Source organism: Eublepharis macularius, chromosome 14 (assembly GCF_028583425.1).
Source record: "Eublepharis macularius isolate TG4126 chromosome 14, MPM_Emac_v1.0, whole genome shotgun sequence".
Taxonomy (NCBI): Eukaryota; Metazoa; Chordata; class Lepidosauria; order Squamata; family Eublepharidae; genus Eublepharis; species Eublepharis macularius.
This window is the reverse complement of record NC_072803.1, coordinates 21,251,151-21,268,311: the sequence shown is the minus strand read 5'-3', so window position 1 is coordinate 21,268,311 and position 17,161 is coordinate 21,251,151. Positions and strand designations below refer to the sequence as shown.

General features: G+C 43.5%; 1 protein-coding gene across 3 annotated transcripts in view; it reads right to left on the bottom strand.

The window, feature by feature from the left end:
* Positions 1 to 17,161, bottom strand: part of AEBP1 (AE binding protein 1) — a 38,198-nt gene that overhangs the window by 19,136 nt on the left and 1,901 nt on the right. For 2 of the 3 annotated variants that reach the window (XM_054997668.1, XM_054997670.1), the window contains exons 2-7: positions 7,967 to 8,356; positions 6,738 to 6,803; positions 5,626 to 5,697; positions 4,849 to 4,920; positions 2,565 to 2,651; positions 1,197 to 1,274 (exon numbers count right to left, since the gene is read on the bottom strand). In XM_054997668.1, the coding sequence (XP_054853643.1) occupies positions 1,197 to 1,274; positions 2,565 to 2,651; positions 4,849 to 4,920; positions 5,626 to 5,697; positions 6,738 to 6,803; positions 7,967 to 8,356 (765 nt within the window). The remainder of the gene's footprint in view (positions 1 to 1,196; positions 1,275 to 2,564; positions 2,652 to 4,848; positions 4,921 to 5,625; positions 5,698 to 6,737; positions 6,804 to 7,966; positions 8,357 to 17,161) is intronic. The other variant, XM_054997669.1, reaches the window with a different exon arrangement.

Genomic DNA, 17,161 nt, shown 5'->3' with positions numbered 1-17,161 from the left:
TGAAATTCATGGCTAAGAAGGGATATGAAATCAAGCTGAAGCAAGACACATTTGGCTAGAAAGAATTACAGAGGAGCCTACAATGTGAGGCACAGTGTGGTCTACCACTGAGGAAGCCATGATTGACAAGGAGGAAGATGGAGTCCCACGGCTACCTTCTCCCCAATCTCACCATTTTATCACAGCTTTTAGCCCCCTTTGCTTTATTGATGCAATTTACTCTCTCATGAGCTTCACTGATACTTCTAGAATGAGCCTTGGAAGGGATCTGCGGCTCAGTTGTAGCTCATCTGCTTTGCCCGCAGAGAGTCCCAGGTGTAATTCCAGCATCTCCAGGTAATGAATGATGCACAAGACTTCTATATGAGACACTGGAAAACACCTAGAAGTCAGAGTAGACAATATTGATCTGGATAAGGCAGCTTTATGTGTACAAGTTTATCAAGTTCAACCCTAATACACCGTCCATCTGCCTCTACGTCCCCTAGCAAGAACCAAAAGCAACCCTAATGGGGCCAGTTCTACCTGAGAATAGGGTATGTTTAATGTGACTATTAGTTCAAATTATCTAGAAGGGATCTACATAGCTTGAAGGCCAGAAGTACTTACAAAGTTACCTACTTTGTCAAAAATCTGGAAGGAAATTAGCACGGATGATTAGGACCTGTAACATAGTGGTTAAGTGGCTGGGGTCTGAGCCAGCACTCTGCTGGTTCGACTCCCACTACTGTCATGAACTCTGCAGGTGGCCTTGGGTAAGCCAATCCTCTTAGCCCCAGCTCCCCAGCTGTATTGTGGGGATAATAATAGCACTGACTTTGTTAACTGCTCTGAGTGTGGCACTAATTTGTTCAGAAGAGAAGTATACAAGCACAAGGGTGTGGTGGTTGTTGTGGTCTTCCTGGAAATTTGGGGCAATCATTTTGGGATCTACCCTGTGTGCTGGTTACCTTTTTTTTTTAGCAATAATTTCTTCGAGCCTCTTTTGTTTTTTTTATGCAGTTTACCCTCTCAGGAGCTTTGCTAATGCTTCTAGAATGAGTCTAGCCTCAACTGGTGGAAGCAGGGAGGCAGCACTGAGCCAATATGATAGAAGCTTTTTTCTTGAAAGCAAGGAATGGATACATTGAGCAGCAAAATAGCCATTCCAAGCAGGTTTTTCCCTTTTATGGAGAAGAACATGGAATAATACTTACTGTCCCCATAATCTGGCAGCTCAAATCCTTCTTCATAATGACTCTCAAATGGTGGGATGGGCAGCTCTTCAGGTTCCTCTGCAGAGCAAACCAAAAATCTCAATAACATTTTCCAAGGACATGATATCACAATTTCCCAAAGGTCCACTTAACAGGGCAGGTCAAGCCCGTAATAAGCATCCCAAGGTTTGCAGTAACTGTCTAATATAAATGTACTTCCTCTGTATCTGGGATGGCCAACTGGTGGTCCACAGCTCGAGCAGCAAATTCTTTCAGTCCCCAGATCCTCTTAAACTCTAATATGGGTGTGGAATTAATTTTTGCCAAGTTTCACATGAAAAGGACTTAGTTGTAAGACTTTCTGACTGCTTTGTTGTAATCTAGGTTCAATAAAAATAAAAAAATCTATTCATAATGTGATGTATAAAAATTCTATTTATAATGCAACAGAAAGATGCCCTTTAACTGACACCACCACAACCTTCGGGAAATCAGACCCTGAGAAGACTTTCTCAGGAGGGGAGGGTAATAAAATTATCACATTGACAAGAAGCAGAGATGAGCTCCAGGCTCCAGCCATTCAGCTAGAAGGATGACTGTTTTCATAAACCATGCAGGGAAGTAAAAAGTCTCCAGCGACGTGTCATACGTGAAACAAACGACTGGGGAGAGATGCCATGGGACCCACGAAGGCTTGCTCTTCCAAACCCAGGATTGGTGGGATGGGAGAAATCCGCCCATCAGGAAAAAGAGTTTTAAAAGATCTCTGTCCTTTGTCTGTTCTGTTCTAATTTTTACTTCAGCATGTTTTATTTTTTTCTTTATTTCTGTTTCACCTTTAAGCCATGATATTACCTCCCTTGCATTTTTGTGCTCTGCAATCAAGTACAATAAAGATCTTTCTCTGTTTAAGAAGAAGGCTGTGTCAGAGTTCCTCCCCATGGGACTAGCTGTGTCCATTCATGCTTTGTAATCTGTTTGTACTCAGAAGCTCACCAGTGCCAAACAGTCATAGAATCATAGGGTTGGAAGGGACCTTCAGGGTCATCTAGTCCCTCTTCTGTCAATGAAAAGGAAGCCTGAAAATCACTTTGGTGGTGGCAGGCCGGAAGGATATAAAGCCATCGGGAGCGGAAGGGTGGGGTCCTTCCCCCTCATATGCAAGCATGTGCACACATCTTCCCTGGGGCTATAAAAGGCACCTCTCCAGCAAGCAGAAGAGAAAGGGATTTCCCTTTCTGAAGTTGCTCAGCCTCCTTCTGCTTTTGCTATTCCGGGAGCCTTTCCCACATATTTCTTTTCTTCCCCCCTACCCTAAACCTCCCTCTTTTTTCCAACATCCTGGCAAAAAGGAAACAAGCTGCATACTTGGCTTCTCCTCAGTCTCTGGCTTGGGTCTCTCCTGTTTCCTCTTGTTTGGTTTGCTGGGCTTGGGTTGGCGTCTAACATATTCAACTGTGGGGAAAGGAAGACAATTTTGTCACTTATAAGAGGCGTGTGTGCGTGGGTGCAGAGGGTTAGGATCCCTCACCCTCAGGGTGACATGGAAGCCCTGTTCATATGAACCTGCCTTATGCAGAATCAGTGCTGTCTACTCTACACTGAATGCAGATTTTGACAACAAAGGATCTTTCCCATCCACCCCGTTTCCTAGGAGCTGTCAGGTCTTGAACTTGGAACTGTTTGCATACAAAGCATGTGCTCTGACAATGAGCAATAGCCCTTCTCAGTGCATTCACACGTACATCACACATAGAAATTGCTTCAGTATGTACAGAATATACATTTGCAGAGCCTGCACAGTGTAGTTGTTAGTAGATCCAGTTCAAATCTACACTTGAACATCATCAGGTGAACTTGAGTTAGCCACTCTCAGCCTAACTGACTTCACCAAGTTGCTGTGGAGATAAAATGGAGAGAGCTCTGTTTGCCACTCTCAGTTCCTTGGAGAAAGGGCCAGATAAAAATGCAGTCAACAGGCACATGCATTCAGTGGTTTGAGTGAATGCGTGGAATAGGATCAGCAATACGCTCATTTCTGCACACATGAAGTATGTTTTCTCAGTCAGGTTTCCCTATAAGTATGTATAATGTCAACAGGGGAAGTGAACAGTTTTGAATGCAATACTGGGAAGAGGGAGTAGAGCACAGAAGACGGTGGTAAAGACACAACTGGTTCTATGGAGAGGATGAAGTCAGAGAGTCTGCAGAGGATCTGACTTTCTGATGCATTTCTTCTAATTGGGGCAAGCCCAGTTTGGATCCTTCTGACACAGGCCCCTGACATGTAGCCCTTGCCCTTTTCACCTGCTCTTCTTCTATTTCCTATAGCCATTTTGCCCAGATGGTTCAGGGCGGGGGAAGAATGTGCCAAATACAGTGTGGGGGGGGGGGAATTGGTGAGAGAACACAGAGTCCCAATTGTCTAGATTCTGAGGGCATCAATGGATTGCAGGAAGTACACCAGACTCCTGAAGTTACCTGGCTCTGCAGCCAGCATGACCTTTGTAGAACAGGGGAACAAGAGAATCTGAGCACCCAGCCAAGCTGGAGCACCACATGTTGGGGTCTCAGTGCACGGCTGTACTGTTTGCCTTGGCAAAATCCCTCCCATCTGTCAAGCATTATTCAAAATCTGCTGGGCATTTTCCACTCAGACAAGCCAAAAGAGTCAAGGCACAATCAGGGGAAATGGGGGAAAGGTTTGGGCTATGTGTGTGTTTCGGCTGCTGAGCTGTTTCCTTCTGAAAAATTTTGCACAAATCCTAGGGCACTGGAAAGAAGCCAGCAAATAGCAAGCATTTCTGCAGCAGCTTAAAATGTGCAGAGAACTTCATATTTCATCTTTTTTATTTTCACAGCAACATTGAAGTAAGGTTAACCTATTGCAAATGGTGTTGAAAGTCTGATCTGTCACTGTGAATGGGCAACTGAAAAATGGCCACTAAGGATGCTGGCAAAGCATCTTCACATTTTAAAGATTGCAGATACTTTCCTGTTGGCCTGAAATATCTTCAGGAACAGAATACAAGGTTTCAAGGAAATTATCCCTGCCTCAAAAGGCACAAAGGAGTCACAGCATCAGACCATCATACTGCAATGGAACCACAGATAATCAGCTGGTTTACAGCCAAACTGACCTGACCTGGACAGCCCAGGTAAGCCTGATCTAATCAGATATCAGAAGCTAAGCAGGGTCACGCTTTTGGTGAGTAATTGGATGGGAGACTTCCAAAGAAGACCAGGGTCATTATGCGGAGGCAGGCAATGGCAAACCACTTCTGTTAGTCCATTGCCCTGAAAACCCCAGCAGGGGTTGCTGTAAATCAGCTACAACTTGATGGTACTGTCTATCACCACCAGGGCCAAACTAGATGTTACAGAGTCCATGGGTCCAACCCGTGGATGCTGATGCCATTTTACAGCTGAACTCAGCCATTTTAAAATGCCATGAAGGCCCAATCAGGATTAGGCACCAGCAACATTTTTAAATGGTGGCATTCATCTGTAAAATGGCATCAGTGTCCCCAAGCTGGACCTGTGGATGCCGTATTGTCAATCTTGGCCTCTTGAGGCATGCCCCTGGCTCTTTTCCCAGCCAGATGTGCCCCCAGCAGATGAATGGTTACTACATAGCAACAGAGAACCGTACAATCCTCGTAGTCCTCGCGCTCAATCTGGTCATTGTAATCCAGTGTAGGTGGCTCCAGCTCTCTTGCGGACTCTAGAGAAAGAGAAAGCAGCACAGTTATTTCCTGGACTTGGGGGCTGTCTAAGGATATAGTGCTTTGAGGGCAAGGGTTGAATGGGGAAATGTGTTGGAATGGGGAATGATGCAGAGGAAGGCACGAGCCCCTCTCCTCCATGCCGTGGTCCTGAGACAAATCTGGCCCCTGCAGTCTTTTAAAATGATGTTCCCCACAGCTGCAGTGTAACTTGGCCCTCAGAGAAGACAATGCTGAGCTACATAGACCAAAGGTCTCATTCTTCATATGGTAGCTTTGTATACGACAGCTTCTTTCACTGGGTGTCAGTGTGGAGCTGTGGACACACTGATGCATTTGTAGTGGGAACGGAGCATTTACAGGTTGCTGGCTTTTCTTCAGGTGCTATGAGGCAGTGGCCACATTCTCAGCTGTAGGAAAATTTAGAAGAGTGAAGGTCTGGCCAACATGAGAAGCGGGATAATGTTTACTGCAGAAGGTTTTGGAGTGAAGGAGGGTATCGAGGTAGCTGTGGAGTGGTCATACTGTGTGTGTTTGTCTGTGTGTGGCTTATTGGTCTGACATCCTCAAAATATTATTTGGCATGAGGGTCCTATATTCTTTAACCAGCCCCCAGTGGAGTCTAGTCTGGGCTGTGATTTAAGGACAGCAAAAGAAAAAAGCCCTGGGCAAACAGCCAACTCTAAACAAGAGGGACTGCTCACCTGGCTGGCTTTCACGGTTCCAGTCTTCTCTCCTGGGCTCCTGCGGTTCAGTGGGGGGTTCATAATAATCAGCTAAAATGAAAAACAAAACAGGCAGGTATAATATTAGACCCTCACATGGAGAGATGCTTCTGCCTCTTCCCTGATTTTAATATACCATTCTATCCTTTCCATGTTACACACTCCAATTACAGGATCCTTTTTGCACTCCTCTTTAATCCTGGAGTCTATCAATGGCTATTAACTGTGATGGATAAATAAAACCTCCATGTTCAGAAGCAGTGCATCTCTGAATCAGAGTTTCTGGAGGGCAAAGAGGGGAAGACCTCTGTGCCCTGCTTGTAGGCTTTCCAAAGGCACCTGGTTGGCTATCGTGGGGAAAGGAATTCTAAATGGACTTTTGGTCTGAACCAACAAAGCTTGTTCATGTTTCATCCTAGTTACCTTGGATCATGTGATTTCTTGACCTATACTCATGACTATTTTTTTTTGTCTTCTCCCATAATACTAAAACATTAATCAGCTGTAGATCTCAGAAGCTAAGCAGGGTCAGCCTTGGTTAGTAATCGGATGAGAGACCTCCAGTGAAGACCACAGTGCAGACACAGCAATGGCAAACCACCTCTATTAGTCTCTTGCCATGAAAACCTGACCAGGGGTCACCATAAGTCAGCTATGACTTGAGGGCACTCTCCACCACCGCCACCAGATTCAGAATTTGCATCAAAAAGTACATCTTTACACTATGTATAATTAACTTATGGAATTCACTACAAGATGCTGTGACAACCACTTGTTTAAATAGCTTTAAAAAGGAATGATAGAAATTCATGGCAGATAGGTCTATGAGCATACCAGCTACTGAGGAGCAACGGTAGAGGACTGTTAACTTCATGCACTAATATGCAATTCCAGTGAAAAACTTTCAGAAACAAGGAGGTCTGATCCAGGGAAGCAATACTCATGTTCATTGCCTGCTATGATCAGCCGAATACATGACTCACTACTGTTTCATTCCGCTTGACTTTTACGCTACCCTGATTCATGGTTAACACTCCTCTTACTACCCACCAGAGTCCCACTGTCACCCACCATATCCTAATTGCTCTTACTTTGATGCCTGTTTGGATCTTGTTTCTCATCCCATCGCGGTTTGTCCGGCTCTTCTGGAAACAAAGCTGCAGAATATGTAGATTGAATCAGAGATGCAGCAGCAAAGCACCCAGGATTGGGGAGGTGGAATGGGAGAGGACTTGAGGAAAGGTAGAATAACAGCCTGAACAAAGGGAAGGAAAAGTTTGCCTCCCCCCTTCAATCAGCAGGAAATGTGACAAGCAAGACACTTAGAGGAGGTGGGTCCTACCAGAAACTGCCCAAGGAGACGGCATTCGGACATGGTTTGCAAAGCCGGGGTTGAGTCCTGGGTATAAATGGGAATGTTTGCAACTTGAGTTTTTATTTCTGATATCTAAGGGGGAAACTAGACATTTGCTTCTTTTAAGAGCTGGGTCTGGGTTCTCCAACTTGGACCCAACTGTGGTTCCTCACAGCAGCTTTGGAGAATGACTATTAAAAAACAAAGCAGAGTCTGTTTGGGCTCAGAACACTACTGCAGGGGAAGGAAGGGCTGCTGCCTCCCCCCCCCCCCCGCCAGTAATTTTCCATGCTGAAACAGCACTGGAGAGAGATATTTCCCTGTTTTTGCTGCTTCACATGGAATATTGTGTGTATGTGAAGCAGCAAAAACAGGGAAATAAGTCCTTGACCCCTGTCTATAATACGCCTGACTTTTTTTCCTATTGGGACTTTAAGCAGCTGAGTGCAGGGATGGGGGCATTGTCAATGAGCAAAACAGTACAGGAGGGGAAGGGGAAAACTTCTTTCCCTGTGCCATTGCCTGGGGTTAGCATTTCAGATTAGGATCTGGGCAACCAAGTTTAAATTCTCACTCTGTCATGGAAGGTCGTTAGGTTACAATGGGCGAATCATTCTCTTTCTCTCTCTCCTCCTAACCTGCCTCACAAGGTTGTTGAGAGAATAAAATGCAGGAGGAGAGAACAATGTTGTGAGCTACTTTAGGTCCCGACTGAGAGAAAAACAAAGCATAAATAGCTAAAAAATAACCCATGTTATCCCCTACTTGCAGCTGATTTTTGCAGCTAAATTAATCAGGCACCTGATCATGGATCCACAACATCAAATGTAGTTGGGCTTTTCCCTTAAGATGCTACAAGATAACTTCACAGTGGAATCATATGTGGAGTAACTCTGCAAAGGTACTATCAAGTCCATTTGTCTCTGTATTGTCACATGACTGACGAAAGACACAATAGGTACTTACATATGCCCCCTTCTTCATTCGCACGAGACTGCTCATCTTCCTTCCCGTAGAGCAAGTGTAATCGAGATGAATCATAATCATCTTCCTCTCTGGCCAGGGGAGGGGTCAAGGGCGTCTCTGGCAAGTGGTGCTTCTCTTCTTCCTCATGCGGCTGGACAGAGGGAGGCCTCTCTGTTCTCCGTCCACCTGATGTTCTTTTGGTGGGCTTGGGGGCTTTCTCCTTGGGTTTCTTTGTTGCCTTTGGACGTTTCTCCTTGGGCTTTTTGGTAGGCTTGGGAGGCTTCTCCTTCTTAGGGCCTCTGGAAGGTCTCACTTTGGGTTTCTTGGTTGGTTTAGGCGATTTCTCCTTCTTTCCTTTCTTGGGCTTTTCCTTGACTTTCTCTGGTGCTCCTGTGAGAAAACAAACATGGCAAGTTGACAGTCAGGTTACCAAAGTTTTAACGGGCTTTAACCCTTTCCTCACCTCCTTGCTCTCCTCCTTGATAAAGTAATTCTTGCAGCTAAATTTTCAAAACCAAAATTGTTTTGACACAGAACTACTCATCTACATCACAGTGTTAATGCAGGCATACCCGCTCTGGCCTGGGAAAATCCTAGAGATTTGAAGGCAGAGCCTGTGGAGGGGGGAATGTGGAGAGTGATTTCTCCTAGAATCTATGGTATACCATTGAGACTGCCCTCCAAAGCCATCATATTCTCTGGGGAACAGATGATCTCTGTAGTTTGGAGGTCAGTTGTAGTTCCAAGAGAACTCCAGAGCCCACTTGGAGGTTGGCAACCCTTGGTGGGTGAAAGAATTTCAACAAGAGAATGTGCATAAGGAGCTTTGATTGTGCAAAAACTCTATACAAAAGCTAAGCATATATAAACATTTCCCTGGCATAGCACCTCCAACTATACCAATTTAATAATGGCAGTATGTAGTTTCCCTTTATATGTACAGTTTACTGGTGAATATGCGCATTGCAGATTTTGTAACTACTTGTTTGGGGTGACTTATTGTTTTCCTACTTTGCTAATGAACTTCATCTCAGAATTTCAAAATTCATTATTTCATGCAACTGAGATACTGTACAATTAAAAAATCATTAAAGGAATTTATTCAAAATAGGTCGACAACCCTAGGAGATCATATAGAAAAGGATACCTTGATATCATGATATCAAAAATTCTTTATTAGGGAAAGCTTCAGGGCCTCACAGAAGTAGCTCTCTAATTACAGAAATGGCTTAGAAAACACATGATGTAGTTCCGGTACTGAAACTAAATAGACTTGGCCTTAGGCATAGCCTGGGTAGGAAACTGCCTGTGAAATACACGTAAAATGCTATGGATTCTTTAGATTATGGATGCCAACCTTTCAGGTGGTGGCTGGAGATCTCCCAGAATTACAATTGATCTCCAGGTAACAGAGATCACTTCCCCTGGAGAAAACAGCTGTTTTGGAAATGCCCCATTACGGTACCTCCCCTCCTGAAACCCATCCGCCAGATTTCCAGGAATTTCCCAACTCGGAGCTGCCAAACCTAGAGCTAGAATTTGAAGTCATAAAGCAGCAGTGTAGCAGAAAGTTGAATTGTGTTTGCCTTATGCATCACCAAGGGGAGCCACTAGGGGGAGAGATGATGGTGAAGAAGCTGACAGCCCCGGGTAGACACAGAGAGTTCTAGAAGGAGGGGACACATAATATAAGCACGTACTAGGCAACGTGTGTAGAGGAGGAGCAAGACCAAATGTGCTGGCCACACCCTTGGCCAAGACAGAGCATGCTGTGTTCACCTCCACCCCCACACATTCATCACAATGTGGGCACTCAGTATATGCACCTCCCTCCCATTTACTCCATCAATCCTACCGCATTACTATGTATGGTAACCTTTGTCACATTTACATGGTGTGTATGTGTGTGAGTTGTTCTAGAAGCAGAGCCTGAGACAACAGTTACAGTGAAAGTGACCTTGACTCTTGTCACCATTGGTTGACATTATGGTACTTTAAAAACAACAACAATCCAGGTCACCGTAATCTCTAGGAAGCTATCTTCCTGGCCAACTTCCTGACTAGGCCATACGGCTACTTAACTACGAAATAAAAACATTACACAATTTGTAGGGTGCCAATTGCTCTTCCAAGCTCTGCTAAATCTCCTCCACGCGCCATCACCCTCCTACCACCCCTTCTAATGGTCACAGGGTTGCCAATTCTGACTTGGGATATTCCTGGAGATTTGAGGATAATACCTACCGGTGAAGGCTCTTTAATTTCTCCTAGACTCTGTAGTATACCACAAAGCCTTCCCTCTGAAGCTGCCATTTTCTCCAGGACAACTGGTCTCTGAAGTGTGGAGGTCAGTTGTACTTCTTAGAAGAACTCCAGGTCCCACCTGGAGGTTGGCAACCCAATAAAGCTTTTTGTTCTTGGGGCACACCCTCCCTCACCTTTAGAAACTGTTGCCAGTAGTCATTATAGCACCAATATGGTCACCATAAGTGACCGGGTGAGCGTCATGTTACAAACCTGCCTTTAAGTCTATGTTCGTGAACAGCAACTGTCCCTGTTTTCCTCAACTATATATTAAAGAGTACTTGATACTGTTTTGCCTATCTTCACAGTGCGAACAAAGTCCAAAAGAGAGAGTCACGTAATACGAAGTGGAAAACAGAAACGCGACCAACTAACTCGAAATAGTAAAGAACAATGAGAGAAGCAATTAATTTATCCAATTACTGTGAAATAAACATTAAACATTACATTAAAGTGCTCTTAACAGAAGCTCTGGCGTACGCCTAGAGTTCCCCAAGGGGGAAAAAAAGAACTCTCGAAGAGCAAGGTGGACTGTAAAAAGCCCCAGCGAAGTCAATCACAATACACACAGTACATTCATGTATTTTTGTACATAAATATGTGCAAGGTATAACATCCAAACAGGGTCAATCCGGGAGTACATTCAAACCGTGAAATTAACAAACATAATCAAATTGTAACCGCAACGGGTTCGCTAGCATTAGACCATCCCGTATCGGATTCTCCTTCTTCCAAGCAGTTACAGCTGCAAAAAATCAGAATTCATCTTATTACAAAATTCAATTATTGCACATATTCCCAGTCTATCTAAAATATTATACTTACAAGAGTAAGAAGCAATATTAACATATACAAGTAAAGTTCATTCAAACGGCTCGCTCCCAGGCGTCAGCACAGCCTCACGGAACATACTTTCTTAAATACCATCAGAACCTTAAAGCACCAGGACCTCCAGGTATCCTCAAAGGTAAGCTGTAAGATCACAATTTACGTTCAGTCCCCTGGGTTCCACTGTACTCAACCTGTGGATCCACCAGGCTTCCTTTCTACGCAGGTCCCTTTGTATAAGAAAAGGGTCCTTAAATTGGCTCACATGAAGAACAGAATAAATAAAGTCCGTGTCCTTGTGTTTCTTTTCTTTGAAGTGGGCTACCATCGGAGCGTCTTCCACCTCACGACGAATCCGCGATCGATGTTCTTGAATCCTGGTCTTAATTTGTCTACTAGTACATCCTATATACAATAATTTACACGCGCATACAATCATGTACACCATTCTTTAGAATTCTAAAGTACTGGCCCCTGATTGAGGATCTCCCAGGGTGCCAAGGAAAGCCCTTAGTTGCACTAAGAAGGACTAGGAGTCTTAGAGATCAATTGACTCATACTGATTTGGCTAGAGCTACACCATCCACAGGTTTGCCAGTGGGACATTTCAAATGTGGGAGATGTAACACATGTGATTTTGTCATGTCGCCCCTCCAGTTTAAAACCATGGGGCTATTCTGGAAGGCATTCTCAACCTGTAATACACAGAATGTGGTGTACATGATTGTATGCGCGTGTAAATTATTGTATATAGGATGTACTAGTAGACAAATTAAGACCAGGATTCAAGAACATCGATCGCGGATTCGTCGTGAGGTGGAAGACGCTCCGATGGTAGCCCACTTCAAAGAAAAGAAACACAAGGACACGGACTTTATTTATTCTGTTCTTCATGTGAGCCAATTTAAGGACCCTTTTCTTATACAAAGGGACCTGCGTAGAAAGGAAGCCTGGTGGATCCACAGGTTGAGTACAGTGGAACCCAGGGGACTGAACGTAAATTGTGATCTTACAGCTTACCTTTGAGGATACCTGGAGGTCCTGGTGCTTTAAGGTTCTGATGGTATTTAAGAAAGTATGTTCCGTGAGGCTGTGCTGACGCCTGGGAGCGAGCCGTTTGAATGAACTTTACTTGTATATGTTAATATTGCTTCTTACTCTTGTAAGTATAATATTTTAGATAGACTGGGAATATGTGCAATAATTGAATTTTGTAATAAGATGAATTCTGATTTTTTGCAGCTGTAACTGCTTGGAAGAAGGAGAATCCGATACGGGATGGTCTAATGCTAGCGAACCCGTTGCGGTTACAATTTGATTATGTTTGTTAATTTCACGGTTTGAATGTACTCCCGGATTGACCCTGTTTGGATGTTATACCTTGCACATATTTATGTACAAAAATACATGAATGTACTGTGTGTATTGTGATTGACTTCGCTGGGGCTTTTTACAGTCCACCTTGCTCTTCGAGAGTTCTTTTTTTCCCCCTTGGGGAACTCTAGGCGTACGCCAGAGCTTCTGTTAAGAGCACTTTAATGTAATGTTTAATGTTTATTTCACAGTAATTGGATAAATTAATTGCTTCTCTCATTGTTCTTTACTATTTCGAGTTAGTTGGTCGCGTTTCTGTTTTCCCCTATCTTCACAGTGCGGTCTCAGTTGAACTGGGGGTTCATTCTAGATTTCCACATGGCGTTTTCAGAAAGCCTTCTGCCTCTTTCTGCTGATACACAAAGCACAAGCTGGGGCCTTGATCTATGAGTCAGAGGCCTAGACTCCCAGAGAAAGCGTGACTAAGGGCTCCGTCACCTCACAGCCCAACAGACAGCCGCAGTCTCATTCCAAAGCTCTGACCAGCATTTCCATGGTCTGTGGGAGTGAGTCTAGCAGGGCTCTGGTCTTCACTAGGGTTGGCAATGCCTATACCCTCTGGGCAGTGGGTTGAAAACCAACCAAGCCTGGTGCCAAGAACAGAGATTTAAACCGCTTCCTTTTGAGGCGGTCTCTATTCCCTGTATAAGCAGCAAACTGGAGGGACAAGTGGGGTTTTCTTCAGAGAGTCTTCCTTCTCCCACAAAGTGGGGCAATACATACATTTCCTGCTTCTACTCTCTCAGTGTCATCTATAAACAATACTCAAAAGCCCAACTAAGAAGATGAGGCAACGACCTTTCAATTTTTCTCATTACTAAAAGCTTAGCAATTGATCCTTGGTGGCCCAAGGATTTGCTGACCTCTTCACTTAGTCTGTTTCTTTTCTCAGCTGCAATGAAAGTTCGGAGAAGCAAGAAATACACAGACTATCAGAAAGGAAGTAGAAATTACTGCAGCTCATATTCACTTCTTCATAGAACCTCAAAGGCCCCTAATCAACCAGTCAAACAGGCATACCATCTATTCCAGAAAGCACTGGCCTAAACATTATTCCTAAATCCATATTAGATTTGTTGCTTCAAGCTTAGAAGCAGCATTACTTTAAACTGAAGTACACCCCTTCTTGCCTCTGTTCTTTCATACCAGCAAATGGAATTGTACACACACACTCACACTCATCGCTTGATGACTATAGATCATATCAACCCTCATAGGCTAACCGTACGATGCTACCTCAAAAACAATATGTATTTTTAATGGACTGCCCTTCTTCCAATAAAGACACCCCTCATTTCAAACACCATAGAGACTAGTCCTTAATTTTGACATTTCGATCTGGCAGTCCAAGGAAAGAGCAAAAGCATTATTATAATCCACCATTTTTGTTGATCTTTTAAATAGGTTTATAATGGCTTGTTAATATGGGGGGCTGTTTTTACAATTGTATCATGTTTTACTGTGTGACCACCTCAGGCAGGTCTCAGGAGAGATGGAATATAAATACATGTATTAAGGACCTTAGAGTTTTTGTTTGTCTTCAGCAACATTTCCACTGTTTTATCTGTTGTATTAATGACAAGTATATCGCTGAATTAGAATGTTTCCATCAGCAATGGTTAGTAGGAAAAAAATTATATTTAAAATGAACTTCATTAAGTTCCAGAGTCAAACTTTGACAGTGTAAATGATGTACACCTCTTCTCTTGTTTTCACTGTGTTCTATTCTCTTTTTTAAATGTAGTAAGGGGCTAGGGCTGGCAGGCTTCTGGCTTGTCTACGATCCCTAGCACGCATTCCTCAACTTTCTTTTCTGGAAAGAACTTCATAGTGACACAACTGCCAGACAGTCTACCAGGAAACAGCCAATTGGAGGCCATTCCTTCTTCCTAGATGTACTTTCTCTATTGGCTGTAGCAAGGCCAGAAACTACACAGTTCTTGAAACGGTTCTCTCTGCAGCCAAGCAGGGAAAACTCACTGAAGACTGCAACAATGGGATTCTGAAGGCCCCAGGTTAAAAATGCCAATGGGGAAGAGCCATAAGAGCTTTTAAAGTAGAACATACTACTACTAATTAAGATAACCTATGTATAAGGGGGGGAATGTACGTTTTTATTTCTGAAGGAAGTACCTGTTCTGCTGCCATGAAGTACCCATGTCAGAAAGCCAATATACACCACTTAGACTGAGGAAATGCTATCTTTGTGTAGCAAAGTATCATCAGATCGGTGTGACCCAAAGGAAATCTGAATATAGAATTAAGAAAAAGCAGTCTAAAGAATTCAATAAGGCATAGAGTTGCCACTCGAGGTTGGGAAATTTATGGACATTTGGGGGATGGAGCCTGGAAAGGGTGGGGTTTGGGGATAGGAGGGGCCTCAGCAGGATATAATGCCACAGAATACACCTTTCAAAGCAGCCATTTTCTCCAGGAGAATTGATCTGTTGTCTGAAGATCAATTATAATTCTGAGAGATCTCCAGCCACCACTTGGAGGCTGGCAACCCTAATTAAGGCATCAAGTAAAGTTACTCAGGCCATTCTAGTTAGCCGGCCTTGGCAAGGAATTCTCAACTCCACAAGAAACTTCAGCTAGCTCCCTACATATTAAGGACTCATCGGTGTTGTTAGCTTTAAATTCTAACCAATCTGCCTACCTAGAGGTGGGCATCAATCTAACTCTTGTTACATACCAGTAGGCACATTCAACAACCTCTGATGGCAATATACATTCATATCAAAGAACACATCCAGCCTGTTTCGCAGGAACCACACAAGAATCACAATGGAGATATATATTTGCATCAGCTCCACACAGAGAAGTCTGCTCTTGTGTAAAAAACCTCCTATAATGGTTTGGTGTCTAGGAGTTTAAATATCAATATATTTAAGTCTGAGTTACTGTTGCTAGGCAACCACAACAATATTGCCACCTTTCAAGCCTTCATATTTGTCAGTGAAAGGCAGGGGGAGGGGGCAGGGCTTTTTCCATGGCTGTTTGGCCTTTGAGGGAGGACTAACTGAAGACAGGCCCAGCAGCAACCATCAGGCTACCTGATACCGCACAGCATGCATGATTCACGGAGGCCAGGCTGCTTGCTACTATTCAACAGCCGCTCACCCCCATAAAAGCCAGTGTGGTGTAGTGGTCAGAGTTTCAGATTAGGATCTGGGAGACCCAGGTTTGAATCATCACTCTGCCACAGAAGCTCACTGGGAGATCTTGGACCACTTACACATTCTCAGCATAACTTACCTCACAAGGCTGTGAAGATAAAACTGAGGTAAGAACAATGATGTAAGTTGCTTTGGGCCCCCAATGTGAAGACAAGTGGGGTATAAATGAAGTAAATAAATAATAAATATAGTTGAAGTTGGGGGGCAGATAAAAGGTAGGTTGGTGGATGGATGAAAAGGAGAGAAGCACGCAAGGAAAGGTGAGGCTATGGAGGTTGCCAGGAAGAGGGAAAGAGGAAATAATGGCCGAGGAGGGAACAAGAGTCCCCCCACAAGTCCTTGTGGGTTTCCCATGTAACTTTTCTAGTTATAATATACATTATTTCCTCTCCTATGGGCCCAGGTCAGAGTATAGGAAAGCTTTTCTCAGCCACCCAACATCCTTCAAGAAACCACACAATTTTCTAAAGGGGAATTATAGATCCATAAATGTGTGTTGTCTGCCCCCTGCTGACAAGTGGGTAGCCATGTTGGTCTGTAGCAGAAGAGCAAGATTCAGGTCCAGTAGCACCTTAGAGACCAACTAGATTTCCAGGGGTTGAGCCTTCAAGAATCAAAGCTCCCTTCATCAGACCTGCTGGAAATCATGATTGCTGCATGAATTATTCTGCCTACTGAAGAGCCAGTAATTTCATAGACAGTACAGATTTTTAAAATGTATAAATAACAAGTAAGAATAACATCTCACACTGTACTGCAAGGTTCCAAGTATTCAAAATCCATGTATTTTTCTGTATTAATAGTAAGTGTGGCGTTAACAATACGAGTGTTTCTTTTTTAAAAATGAGCGTGTTACATTCACTTTGATTCTCAAGGTGTTTCTATTAGAGTATATATATTACAATATATACTACAGTATAGGTTAGATTTATATTAGAGTCCCATTTTCTCTAAAACTGCATGCTTTTAAGATAAAGGAAATAAGAAACATGGGTACCCATAACACACCTCCTCTAACTAAGCTTGACAAAGTTTTCTCTGGTAGGGCCCTTTGTGCCTTTATCAGTTACAGATTGCTAAAATTCCAAGGTGATGGTTCCCCAACTCGAGCAGGAAAAGCTTTACCTGCTAAAATTCTCTTTGAAAGAACTACAGCAGCCTTAACATTAAAAAAAAAATTACTGGCAACTCTAGCTGGTCTTGAAACTTTAAAGAAAGATCACTCCCATGAGAACATTTGCAATGGAATTCACAGAAATGCCAAAGCTACACCCTACATGGAAGTCAATTGTTGACAGTTCATACCCACCTCCTTCCCAACACAAAATGAAATCTATTCAGTTTTGTGAGGTCCACAGCTCCTCATGAATTTAGTCTTGCTGGTCTGATTCCCCAATGGGCCTATCACAAACTATCAGCCTGACCTACCTCACAGGATTGATGTTATGAGAAAATGGAGGAAGGCAGAATGATGTTCTCAGCAGCTGGGGAGAAAAGCGAGCTATAAATA